The following is a 13,485-nucleotide window of genomic DNA, read 5'->3' as shown; positions in this document are numbered from 1 at the left end:
AAGTTATAATATTAAGCATAACAAAAAAATTTTAAAAAAATAGTTGATTACAGGGTGTGTCGAATAAGAAGTTTGAGATAACAACCCAGCATACTCTGTGAGCATAAATTTTTTTTATTTTAAATTTTTTGTATGTTTAATATTATAATTTAATTTTTAAATCATAAAGAGAAAATCTTAAATGATTTATTTATATGTAAAAATGTAAAATAAATAAAATAAAAATAAAAAATAACATTGTTACTGTTGTAAGTGTCGTTTTCGACCGTTCAAAATTTTTTATTGCAAAGGAATCATATGAAAGACTTTTGAAAGTTGAATGATTCAATTTCGTTGGTGGATGGGTGGATCGGTGGGCGGATAATTTGGTATTACTGTTTATATAAGCTTAGAATGATTCAGTGCGGAAGAGGCAGTTTAAAAAACATATATCCTATATAATAAATATAAAATTAAACGAGTGTTTTGGATATTCGATAATAATAAAAATAGAAATTGAATACTTCCTTTAGCAAAATGCCGAAATTTTTTAAAAACACTTAATCAATCGCGTGCGAAGCCACCATTCATGACCGGATTGCTGGCGACGACTGACAACATATAGTCGTTGATTGTCGTCAGAGTGACCGGGTGTGATAGAAAACATACTCGGCCGTCAATTGCCAATTTTATGGTAACAACGTCGTAATATAAAAGTGTACAGGTGACGCAGCCAAGCAACCAATATACTGCTTCCGTCTGGCCGATCGAGTGGGCCCGACAAGTGCTAGCTTAGCTTGACGTACGCGACTACGGTAATGGTACACTGCGTAGCACGACAGTTTCTATGGTGAGGCCTGGGCCAAACCCAAACAGCACTCCCCACTCCAGGCCTTCGCCGGTGGTGGCCCGCCCCTCCGCCGCCGACCGCTTCCTCACCTCGTCCATCACGAAGTACACGGTGGCGCTCTGCATGTTTCCGTACTCGCTGAAGACGTGGCGCGCCGTGGCGAGCTTCCCCTGTTCCAGCCCCAGCTTGGTCTCGATGGCGTCCATGATGCCCCAGTTCCCCGGGTGCGCCACCCAGAACACGTCGTTCCACTCGCTGATCCCCAGCGGCTTGAACGCCCGCGCCAGGCTGCCCTCGATGTTTTCCGCGATCAGCTTCGGCAGCTGGTTGAAGAAGTGGAAGGTCCAGCCGATTTCCCTCAGGTGGCCCCCCACCGCCCTCTCGCTCTCCGGCACCGTTTCCTGCATCGCCGCCGCGATCTCGTAGATGGGCCTCTCGACGCCCGGGAGGGGGTCGGCCCCGACGACGACGGCAGCGGCACCGTCGCCGAAGCCGGCCTGACACGCGAGGGCCTCGAAGTCGCCCGCGTCCGGACCGCGGAAGCTGAGCACGGTGATTTCGCAGGAGACGGCCAGGACGCGCGCGCCCCGGTTGTTCTCCGCGAGGTCCTTGGCTATGCGCAGCATCTGCGCGCCCATGTGGCAGGCCTGGCTGTAGAGCATGAGGCGGTTGACGGACAGGGGGAGGCCGAGGAGCGTGGCGAGGCGGTAATCGGCGCCGGGCATGTCGATACCGCTGATGGAGCAGAACACCAAGTGGGTGATCTCCGACTTGGGGCGGCCCCATTCCTTGATCGCCTTTTCCGCCGCCTCCTTCGCCAGCTTCGGTATCTCCTCCACCACGATGTCCTGCCGGTCGTCGAAGGAGGGCTCCATGTAGGAGCAGAGCTTGGGCCTCTGCTTCAGGATCTCCTCCGTCAAGTGCAAGTACCGTCTTTTCACCTTCGTCTTCTCACCTATTTTTTTTTAAATAATAATAATAATAATTAACTAACTCCCTAATTTAAATCGAACTGATCAATAACCAAAAGATGGGTGCGAATTAATTACAGATAACACGGAATTTGTTCTTGAGCTCGTGCTTGTGGTCGGAGTTGGTGACGCGGAAATAGAAGTCGGGGTAGGAGGTCTGCTCGTAGAGGTTAGGCGGGTTGGAGGTGCCGACAGCCATGATGGTGGCCGGGCCTTGAGCCCGCTGTGCCCTGCGCAATCGCCTGCAGGCTGCCCATCGCTTAATAATCCAATTAACGAATTGCAGCTAGCTAGCAGTCGATCGACCCGGATAATAATCAGATGATCAGCTCGATCGTATTCCTTCCTTCCTTCCTTCCTTCCTTCCTTCCTTAAGCTGTGTGCATGCGCTAGCTAGCTGCCTAATTTTATAGACACCGAACGAGTTGCCTACCAACCAACCGGAGCGTAGACGAAGAGAAGAGATAAGGCTGAGACCAAAGCCTAGATTAGAACTAGAAGAAGAGAGGCTGAGCTGGGAAACCATCGCTTTCCAGACGAATAATTAATAAGAGCTAAAGCTAATTAAGATATTAGAATAAATTTGGTTTGAACGGAGCCTCTCCTATCTCACCCACCGCGGGATTGATGCCTGCCTGCGACAGTCATTGCTGCCCACTTAAATCGATGAATCGGAGTCCACTCACAGCCACAGATAATTGTGAGGCAATTAATTAATAGGGTACAGTTTGATCAAGATTGATTGTGAGGCATCGAAAATGGGCACGCAAATCTTTATGGTAAGAAAGAAGGGAACCCACGATGAGTGTGTGGGAAAGCGTGTGATCGGATGCATCGGGATTACGCTGCTTGCCATGATATAAACGTGTGATCGGATGAGTTGAAAAATGACCCAGTACGTGCGGACCTGCAAGTAGTCTTGGGCATGACTCAAGATAGATGATTAACAAAACAAAAAGAATTTTCAGACTAATTTAAAATAAAAATAAAAAATAGAAAATAATTTTTAATTGGCATTTTTTTCACATGTATACATATTTATTTTTTTGGTTTCAAATCACACCAAAATTAAAATAATCAAATTGATGATAATTTAACCAAAATTATCAAAGTGCTTGCTTCGTAGATACCCCACCTAACTTTGGGATGACCGATTTCTTTTACAATTAGTTTTTACTAATGGTTTATTTATTTGTTCATTGATTATCTTTCTTTTGTCCAAGTCTTTGTTTTTTTTGGATAAAAAAATGAGACTGAATGTTTACTCATAAAGTGGATGATTAGTCCTTAACTTTTATTATGCTTGTTTATTTTGGACATCTCATGTCAAAATACCATGCATCCTCTGCTTATAGCCGGACACCCTCCTCCAAGTAAATTAAGCCCGTCGCCCTTCTCGCATCTTTTTCCTCTCTTCCTTTCTTCTCCGCTTCTTCCGTTCGCCTTCGTCCTCCCTCGTCCTCGTTTTTATTTTATCTCTAATGGCGTCCTGTTCGGTTCCTCTCGCTGCCTTCGCCTTCTAAAACCTCCTTTTTGCTCTTTTGGATGCGGAAATCTTTCTTGTCTCATATTCATTTTTTCATCTTGTTCCCCGTCGATTTTCCCATAAGAACTCGAATTGAACTTGAGTCCAGAGAGAGGTGTTAGATCTGGTGGCCAAAAGTTCGAACTTGTTTGCAAAAGCTGACTTTTTGATGCAATTTTTGTAGTTTCATTTGATTTTTTATTTCTGGCTTCTTCGGTTTCGGTTGGAATCTCTCGTTGGTGGTGGATGAGGTAGAGGAGAGGCTGCGAAGGCCGAATCTATTGGGAATGGAGAAGTACCCGAGAGATTTTTGCGTAGATTCGTGGGTAATAGCTTCGGAGACGAGCCGACAGAGGTAACGGAAGGGGACTCCGACGAGATCGAGCTCACCCTCGGGCTCTCCCTCGGTGGGTGCTCTGTCGGAGAAAGGGAGCGGTTCCACGCGGTGAGCGTCGCCGTCGGAGAAGGACGAAGCGAGAGCCTGGAAGAGAGAGAGACAGAGGACATTTATGTCTTTTTTATTTCCATCCTTTGCTTTCCGCCCGATTTGGAGGGGACCAATTTTGGCAGAAAACTGATCGAGATGGATTACTTTTCTCTTCTCTCATCAAAATTTAGAAAAGTAAACGGTGGATGCATGCATATCATTTTCACCTCCAAGTTTTGATCATTTTTTATAACATCCTCCACACCCCTCATTAAAAAATATAGAGTCTACTACCACATACTCATTATAACAATATACCTTTTTTACTCACATACCTTTTAACATTAACACTCATTATTTATAGGTCCCACCTCCACTCAATCATCTTAAAATTATATATATTAAATAAATATATTTTTAAAATAGCCATTAAAAAACTAACCATTTTATTTAATTTATAATTTTTTAATAAAAATTAAAACTAACCGTTAATAACAGTTAAAATTAACCATTTAATAAATATAATAAAAAATAAAAAAAATTACATGTGGGGTGGGCCAGCCAAGGGACAGGCCCACCCCACTGTCACTTGAACGCGTTCAAAGTGGAGGAGTGTTATTAGTGTTTAACACCCCCATTAACAGCTGCATTAGGGATGTTCTTATTATTATTCATTATATGTTGTAAACTTTTCACCCAAATTAAAAATAATAAAATCTTATTTACATTACATAGTGTCTTAAAAAATTAAATATTTTAAAATTTTATCAATTGAAAAAGATTTTTTATCAAAGTTTAAATATAAAAAATGTAATTAGTAATTTTATATTTCAAAAAATTAAAAAAATAAATTTTATATAAAAATTATTTTTTAAAATTAATATTACTTTTTCTTAAAAATATTAAAGATCTAAATATTTCTTTTATTTAGGTCGTTTTCTAAAATGGTTGAGATGGCGCGTCTCCGTGCTATGGTTGATTTCATCGATTTGACTCCTCACTAATTAATTTGACCCCTTTTTCCCTTCTCCTTTGTTCCATTTCAAAATTAATCAATCAATTGAATTTGGACATTTCACCAACAACCATTAAAATGACAGATTGACTAAGGCACCAATATTTAATATATGTCTATATTTATTTATTTTGATTTATTCTCTCTCTATATTATAGATATATATATATATATATATATATATATATATATATATATATATATATATACGCAACAAATATTACATGGGTGTGGCGTGTTGGTGACGATGGCTATGATTTGTTAGAAATGTCAAGGATTAAAATCGTGAATAATGATAAAAATCGTGTCTGAAAATAACGGTATATTTTCTTATTTTGTCCTACTTGTACTCAAAAGGAATTAATGCCGTTGATTTTGTTTGAAACACGGAATTATTGGTTTGCGTGTTTAGTTTGTCATTGATTTTTTTTTAGATTAATTACCAAGTTTGTCTTGTGCTTTACCACTTATAATAAATCAATCATATAATTTTAAAAATAATGAATTTACCGATAAATTTGTTGTAAAAATATAATTATTTTATCTATGTTATATGCTAAATTATCCTTGTATAAATATAAATTTTCTCACTTTATTATTTATAAAATTTACATTAATTGAATATGATAAGCTGCCGAAAGTAGCACCACCACGTGACATAATTAAGTTAAACATCAAATTAAGTTGGAAGTCAAAGTTAATATGAGTTCCAAACTTGTCAACCCGACTTAGAGTTCAATTCAGCCAAACTAAGTTAAGTTGAACTCGAATCAGATTATATCAAACTTTGACTAATTAACTGTAAAAGCATACCTCAAGTCAACTTCGTTTGAGTTACCTCTAACTAAATGTAGTCCGTCCAAATTAGAATTTGACTTGGTGGTGGTTAAAACACTGATTACTAAGGGATACGTTAGTTCGATCACCAAAAGATACGTTGGTTAATACATTGATCACCAAGAGATATGTCCTTTGGTAAAGAAAAGAAAGAGTGTGCTCTTTGAGAACTAAGGTCATTTTTTCATTTTTTTTGTTCTTTTTAAAGGTAACTGGTTACAATATTTAGACAAGCAATTTAATTATTTTCTACTCTATTCTACTTATTTTCTTCATCTATCATCGAAATTTGACTTGAATGTTGGAGTGGCCGAGTCAAGTCTCGACTCGATTGTCCTCCTAACATCTTTCTTTAAATCTTTTTAGATCCCTATCAAAAAAATTTCACACTTAGTAGATGTAAGTTTGATTCCTATGAAACTCGATTCATCTGAAGTCCAACTCTTTTAAAGATCCACCCGATTGGTATCTAGTTAGTTGAAAGTAGTCAAACATGATTAATTTGTTGAGTCATCCCATTCCTTGATCTCGGATATATATAGAGAAGTGATCTACTGCGCGAATCCCCGTCCGCGAACCGTGCGCGACACCCGACCCACGCCCACTGCCGTCGCTGCCGTTCCGCCGTCCGGCCACCTCCGGCGACCGGACCGGGCCCGATCGACGCACCACTCGCCGGCGCATCGACCGGCGTCGGTCCGGCGGCCTCCGGTGACCGGACGGCCGCGAATTCGGCCGGAATCCGCAGCTCTGCCACCCACAGCCACTGCCGCCGCGATTTCATCGCCGTCCGGCCATCTCCGGCCGCCGGACCAGGCCCGATCGACGCGCCACTCGTCGGCGCGTCGACCGGCATCGGTCCGGCGGCCGGAGATGGCCGGACGGCGGCGAATTTGGCCGGAAACCGAGACCACAGTGACTGGCGCCGTTTCCGGCCAAATCGCGGCCGGAATCCGGCCAAATTCCGGCCGGAGACCGGCCGGGGAAGGACCGCCGGCGCCGGGCGGTCCTTCCCCGGCCGGTCTCCGGCCGCGATTTGGCCGGAAACGGCGCCAGTCACTGTGGTCTCGGTTTCCGGTCAAATTCGCCGCCGTCCGGCCATCTCCGGCCGCCGGACCGACGCCGGTCGACGCGCCGGCCAGTGGCGCGTCGATTGGGTCCGGTCCGGCGGCCGGAGATGGCCGGACGGCGATGAAATCGCGGTGGCAGTGGGCGTGGGTAGGAGAAGGTGCGGACGGGATCGCGTAGGGAAGGTGCGCGGCTGATCAATCCTATATATATATATATATAAATAAAATAAAGTATTATTACATATAATGTTAATATGAACATATTTTTTCTGAAATAAAAATATTAAAATTAGATTACTCTTAGATATTTTGTTATAGAGAAATGATATATTACATGAAAATGCAGCATGAAAATGTAGCATGATACACTATAGACCGGGTCCCACATCATGCTGTACAGTATATCATGCTATATTTTTATGTTGTGTTTTTATGTAATATATCATTTCTCTTTGTTATATATCTAAACCCCAATAAACTCTAACAAACTAAAGCAAGAATGTTCTACCTATAATGTTAATCGTTTTCTTATGCGTTTTCCCTTTGTTTTACTGCGAATCAATCCATTAATCACACCTTAATATTGTTGTCTGAACAGTAGCCCACTACTCGATTGACAGCCCAATTTGCACTGCTTTCTCGTGTAACGGCGTTACCAACTTACTACGGACAGTGACACAGAAAGACGTACCCGTATCGTTCTCTCCGGCCCAACTTCGAAGCCCAGTCCCTCGCGGGTCAGTCCAACCGGATACGGTTCATTCGATACGCGCGTGGGTGGGTTCTGTCTCTTTGAGTCTTTGACCTCCATCCCTCTCTGCCGGAGTTCGTCGTTCGTTTTCGATCAATCGTTTGTTATCGCTTGCTTCGTCCCGAATCGCCGAGGAGGAAAAGTCGTTTCTTGCAGGTAACGCCTTGGTTAATCCGATGCTTCTTCATCTTCATCATTTTGTTGGTTTGTCCATGTCGGTCCGCTGATCTAGTTAATCTTCCCTTTTTCTTAGAACTTTATTTTCTTGAAGAAATCTCCGGCAGCTCAACATCAAGAGAAGAAGAGAGAGATTTAATGGAGGCGGACGATCCTGCTGCTTCGTTTCCACTGGCAAAATGGCGAAGTGATTTCTCCAGGGCGTTCCAGTATTACTTGGATAAATCCACGCCACACACGACCGAAAGGTGGATCGGGACTGCTGGGTTCGCCGTGATCTACTGCCTGCGCGTGTATTTGGTGCAGGGCTTTTATATCGTCAGCTACGGTTTAGGGATCTATCTGTTGAATCTCTTGATTGGGTTCCTGTCGCCGCTGGTCGACCCGGAGCTCGAAGTTTCTGATGGTCTTGCTCTGCCAACGAGGGGCTCTGACGAATTCAAACCTTTCGTTCGTCGTCTCCCGGAGTTCAAGTTCTGGTAAATTTTGGTCGGCCTTTTATTTCATCATCCATCGGGATGAGTTTAAATCCCATTTCGGTTAGATTAACTTGTCCCTATGAATCTCCAATATGCAATTTCCACTTCTTAGAACCTTATTCTTTATACGTGTCGAGTATGCGTTGTCTATTATGGCCTTCTTTGTTCAAGAGAGATGCTTCTACCAAACAGTTCAACATTCTGTAAGCTGCATAAAAAGAGCTAAGACATGCTTAGATAGTGCATATGGTAGAGAATAACCTTTATAATGGGTATCATGTTGAAATCTCTGGCATTCTCTTCGTTACATAGGTTATGAGTTGTCTCCCAGCAGCAGGTTTTGGTTTCAACTCATTATAGTCTAGTCTTTTGCTTGACATCATTTATTCTCATATTTCCCTATGTCTCTGAATCTGTACATGTTCTCACTTTATTTCACTGGGAAGTATGCGTTCTAGAGATTCAAGAGTTGTTTAACAAAATTTTAAGTTGACTTGGCATGAATTGTGTTGATAATTCCTTGTCAACCACTTACTAAGTTTAATGCATATTTTGCATACACAAGCTCAACGGATATTCCTGAAAATCTACTTATAAAACAAAAGGGTAATACTCAAACTGAATGAATCAATGTGTTGTAGGCAATGTGTATGGCCGTGTTGGTGATTACAAGTCAAGTATAATTACATCAGTAACCACTAACCCACACTTTAAATATACACATAAGCTAATTTGATGACATTCTGTATCTTATTTGTTTAGTTAAACAAGACTCCCAATTGTAGTGATGGATACATCATACTCAACTTTCATTTGAGGGTACTTACCAGATGAACATTCCCACCTTCTCTATCGGTAGACCCTCATGGACATAGCATTACTGGTATATTCAGTTCATGCAAGATGTTCATGTGGGGTATAATCTAACAGTAGGCAAGTTCATGTTTGTGTGAGTATGAATTCATAACATTACTGATAAATTGAGGAATATGTGTGCCTTTCCTTATGCACTATCCAGGATATTCCTGTTCCTAGAAAAATGCAATAATAAAAAAACTGATAAACCTATCATAATCATGAATAAATTAACTAATGTCACATGAACATGATAGTCAAAGTAGTCAGCAAATAGGAATTGTAATGGTAATTTCATTATTGTATTTTCAATAGGGTATCTATATCCATTTACATATTTCTGATTCATTGGTCTAGGCTCAACTTAAATCTTCTTATCTGCCTGTGTCCAAGTGATAAATCTCAAGGTAGGTTCATGACTTGCTTTTAGTCAATGTAGATCCATTTAATACTACTGTTTCGCTTCTATTTTATTTTTGTAAAGCAAATCCATTCACAATCTGAAACAAATTATGTGCATTCCATGATTGTTGCTATTGATATTTTTTGATTTGTACTAATATGGTAGGTCGACAATAGAAGCTATACATCTTCTCAGGCAACTAATTGAAAAGTATCGGGGGCAAAAGCAAGATCTACATATGATATTTGTTGATTTAGAAAAAGCTTATGATAGAGTCCCAAGGGAAATTATATGGAGAATTCTAGAAAAGAGGGGTGTTAGCGTAGTATATATTGACCTAATTAAGGATATGTATGAGGAAGTAACGACTAGAGTGAAGACTTCAGGTGGATTAACTGAAGCATTTCCAATAAAGATAGGGTTACATCAAGGGTCAGCTCTAAGTCCTTATCTTTTTACACTAATCATGGATGAACTTACTGGACATATTCAAGATACCGTACCATGGTGCATGTTGTTTGCAGATGATATTGTATTGGTAGATGAGACACGTGAGGGAGTAAATGCTAAATTAGAATCTTGGCGAGAAACACTAGAAGAGAAAAGTTTTAGGATTAGTAGAGTAAAGACAGAATATATGGAATTTAAGTTTAGCAATAGATAAATGCTACTAAACTATAACAAATACGTATAAAGGTATCTCATAGTAACTCCTTGCAAACTGACAGTAATTGTGGCACATGCATCCTGACCCTCTAGATCTTGGTGATTGACAGCCTTGTGGTGCTTTAGTCATGCATATTACAATATGCCACAGTCTTTGCCTAGCCTATTTGTCATGGCCTTGTAGCTTGTGGCATTTGCTATGTGGCCATGTGGTCTGCATTGTGCAGCCTACAGCTTCATCAACCTTGATCCATGGTATTCATTTGTGGCCTGTAGTTCAATGCCCCCCAACTTCTATAGGTTGCATCATGTGATATGTGCCATACTGCAGCCTATGTGCTCTATAGGTAGTAGGGATTTCTAGTCTCTTACCATGCATCACAAGTACATACTCTCATCTAGTGAAGTCTCGAGGTACACATGTTAGTTTCCAAACTTGGTTAGTCTTGAATACCTAAAGTGTATCTTGTGGGAGGGCATCCAGCCGTCTTTAGGTGAGTGCCTTGGACTGGCCCCCAGGCAGCTTGGTGTCCATCTCATTGATTCAACTTATAAATGGGAAAGTGAAAAGGCAAGTTGGTTTCCTTTTACCTTTACTCTAATTTTTCTTTTTTCTTCATTCATTGGTAAGGTTGATAACCAGTGTCTACTGTGTATATTTTGTGTTTTTTTTTGTATTTTACTCTTTCTAGAATTTTCATCATATAATATTCTTGATTTAATGCTTGACCTTAATGGACAGATTAAAATTGAGCTTATTAATTATTTCTAGTTTAAGTTGACTACTTTTTTTACACTAGGAAGCTTGAGATCTACAAATACATATTGCTTCATTATTGTTATTAATGTTGATGTATTTCTATGCTGATTTTCTTGATGAAGTTCTAAAATAGCAGTGTGATATTTTTATTTATCACTTATATTAAAATCTATACAAATTTATTATTTTGAATGATACATTTGATGGGAAAGTTAAAAACCGTTCCGGTAGATTCTTGCAGAACAAGGTATACATCCCAACAACATTTATATTAAAAAGACTCAGCTTTTCACGTCCGTTGTGGGATCTTTTAGCCTCAGAATTGTCTTGTGGGTTAAGTAACACTGATCTCCTGTACACCACCATGGATTGCTAATGTAATGCACTTCTACATTTTGTCCAAAAAAAATGATAACCTGTAAACAAAGCAATCTTCAAAACATAAACAAGCATGCGAACAATTCTCATAAAAATGGATTGGTTCTATAATTACAAAATCATAGTAAGGAAGAGGAACAAAATTTACCTCTTTAGTCTCTTTCATCTGTTGTGTCCTATTTTTAGAATTATATGATATTCCTACAACAGAACAAGGTGTAACATTTTTTTCAAGGTACTGATGAGCAAGATACAATTAGTGATCCATTCACAGCCTTTTGTCTAACCATTTACTTTATTAGAGACTATAAGCATTTAGCCCATCTGTATATGGACTAAGTATAAAAACTTGACTTCTTGTTGCTGTTTAATGCTTTTATTATTTTTCATTTTACACTTATGGTTGAACTTTGTCATTTGTTTGTTTCTGATACGTGTTTGCTGAAATAATGTTAAGGATGATGATGATGACTTATTTACTTAACAATTATACAGGTATTCCATAACAAAAGCTTTCTGTGTTGCTTTTGTGATGACGTTCTTCTCCGTGTTTGATGTTCCTGTCTTTTGGCCAATACTGCTTTGTTATTGGGTTGTTCTTTTCTGCCTGACAATGAAGCGTCAAATTACCCACATGATCAAGTACAAGTATGTGCCACTCAACCTTGGGAAGCAGGTGAGTTTCAGTAGCACTTAACGTGGCATATTAATGGAGTTATTTCCCTTGCTTGAATTTTATTATGATGGTTTGGAAGTGTTAGAATACAAAAGGCACAACTCTAACCAACACCAGGTAGCCTATAAGGTAAGTATGGTTTGTTTACTTGGAAAAGAGGTAAAAAGTAGAGACGATATAAATAAGTAGTCATGTTCTTTGCAAAATATATCCAACTTTTGTATCTTTCTTTATTTCCTTCCATTTCTTTTCATATAAGCATGACTTGCTTTTACTTTATATTAAAGACTGCTGTCAACAGTGATGTTGTTGATCCTTTGTTGAATGACCATTATTGACTTATCAATACCTGAACATAAGATGCCAAATATTTCAATATACTTTTAATGTTAACTTCAATTTTACCTCTGATGGTTCTAAGTTTCAAAAACAGTTTGCAGCCTTTGTTGAATCGTCTTAATTCATTCCAAAGAATCCCAACCAGTAACTGAAATTTAATACGAAATTAAAACGGTTTACTATAATTTAGTGCTTCAAGTGATTAAATTTGAGAGTAATTTTAGATTATTTGAAAGCATTTCTACTTATCACTGCCTTCCATGCTTTCATGTGTTTTGATATATGTATTCCTGTCAGTTGATGCTTGAAGTAGTTTACTTTGTTTTGGTTCAGAGATATGGAGGGAAAAAGAATTCTGGAAACGCTAGTCGGTCAAGTGATTGATCTCTCATGGGGGTAATGAACAACCACATACTGGCGTCTTCACTTAATTGATACCTTTATTAATTTTACTCTATTGGAAAAAAATGAAGGCTATATTCTGTAAAAGCATTTATTTCTGTGCTCTGACATTTTCTCATCTACAAGCCTAGTATATGATTTGTACGCATAGCTTTGTTAAAAAATACTAATAATTGTTCTTTAGTTTTATCCTTAGGTGCCTTGTGTTGTGCCTCATCTTTTTTGGTCACGTTCTTTGCTGGGAGTTGGAATATTTCTGTTCGTCATTTACCTTATTGACTTCATTCATTTTGTTATCTCGACTTCAAGTTGGAATGAAAAAGATAACTACTTTAGATTGGAATAGGAAATAAGTATATTTCTTGTTCGATGGGACTAAAAATAGATCGTCTAAATCTTGTAGTCAGTTATGCTCAGAGTTACGACCATGCGAGTTCGATTCAGGTGTTTGGGTGCTTTCAACAATCTCATTCAAGTAGTTCATACATTGTTTCATTTGACTTATTGGACTCGTTTGGTTGCACTTGCACATGAGCTCTCACCATTTTTTTTTCAAGATATTGGAAAATAATAATTCATATAACTCGAGTATATTTTGTACATGATAGAGTTTTATGGATTCATTATTTTGAAGAGGTCTTAGTTAGATATTTAAAGATAAATATACAAGAAATTATTTTTTTTTTACCATTTCAGATTGAAGTAATAAAACTAAATCTCTAAATAACAGAGCCTTACGAATTTAAATTTTATTTTTAAAAAATTCAATTCCTTCTCATTTAACTTATTTATTATTAAATTGAATAGTTATGAATTCAAAATTTGCGAATTGATATTTTCCTCGCCAGACAGTCCGGTTCAAAATCATCTACTTTATTTTGGATCTACTAACAAAGGGTCAATCTACGAAGACACAGCCGTAGTA

At 39.1% G+C, this 13,485-nt stretch overlaps 2 protein-coding genes across 2 annotated transcripts; one reads left to right on the top strand and one right to left on the bottom strand.

Moving 5' to 3' along the window:
- Positions 1-633: 633 nt before the first annotated feature.
- LOC141818350 (curcumin synthase 3) lies at positions 634-2,224 on the bottom strand. The gene is made up of 2 exons (XM_074705864.1): positions 1,879-2,224; positions 634-1,784 (listed from the first exon to the last, which is right to left on the bottom strand). The coding sequence occupies exons 1-2, from the start codon at positions 1,997-1,999 to the stop codon at positions 790-792; spliced, it is 1,116 nt and encodes a 371-aa protein (XP_074561965.1). The 5' UTR covers positions 2,000-2,224; the 3' UTR covers positions 634-789.
- Positions 2,225-7,470: 5,246 nt separating this feature from the next.
- LOC141818351 (protein RER1B-like) lies at positions 7,471-12,755 on the top strand. Its single transcript, XM_074705865.1, has 4 exons — positions 7,471-7,581; positions 7,679-8,081; positions 11,639-11,819; positions 12,492-12,755. Exons 2-4 carry the CDS (start codon positions 7,741-7,743, stop codon positions 12,540-12,542), a joined length of 573 nt encoding a protein of 190 aa, XP_074561966.1. The 5' UTR covers positions 7,471-7,581; positions 7,679-7,740; the 3' UTR covers positions 12,543-12,755.
- Positions 12,756-13,485: the final 730 nt, after the last annotated feature.

This window comes from Curcuma longa, unplaced genomic scaffold (genome assembly GCF_044706935.1).
Source record: "Curcuma longa cultivar G26 ecotype Majalengka, Jawa Barat unplaced genomic scaffold, ITB_CL_G26_1.1 contig_24500, whole genome shotgun sequence".
In the NCBI taxonomy this organism is placed as follows: Eukaryota; Viridiplantae; Streptophyta; class Magnoliopsida; order Zingiberales; family Zingiberaceae; genus Curcuma; species Curcuma longa.
This window is presented reverse-complemented; position numbering and strand designations above follow the sequence as displayed.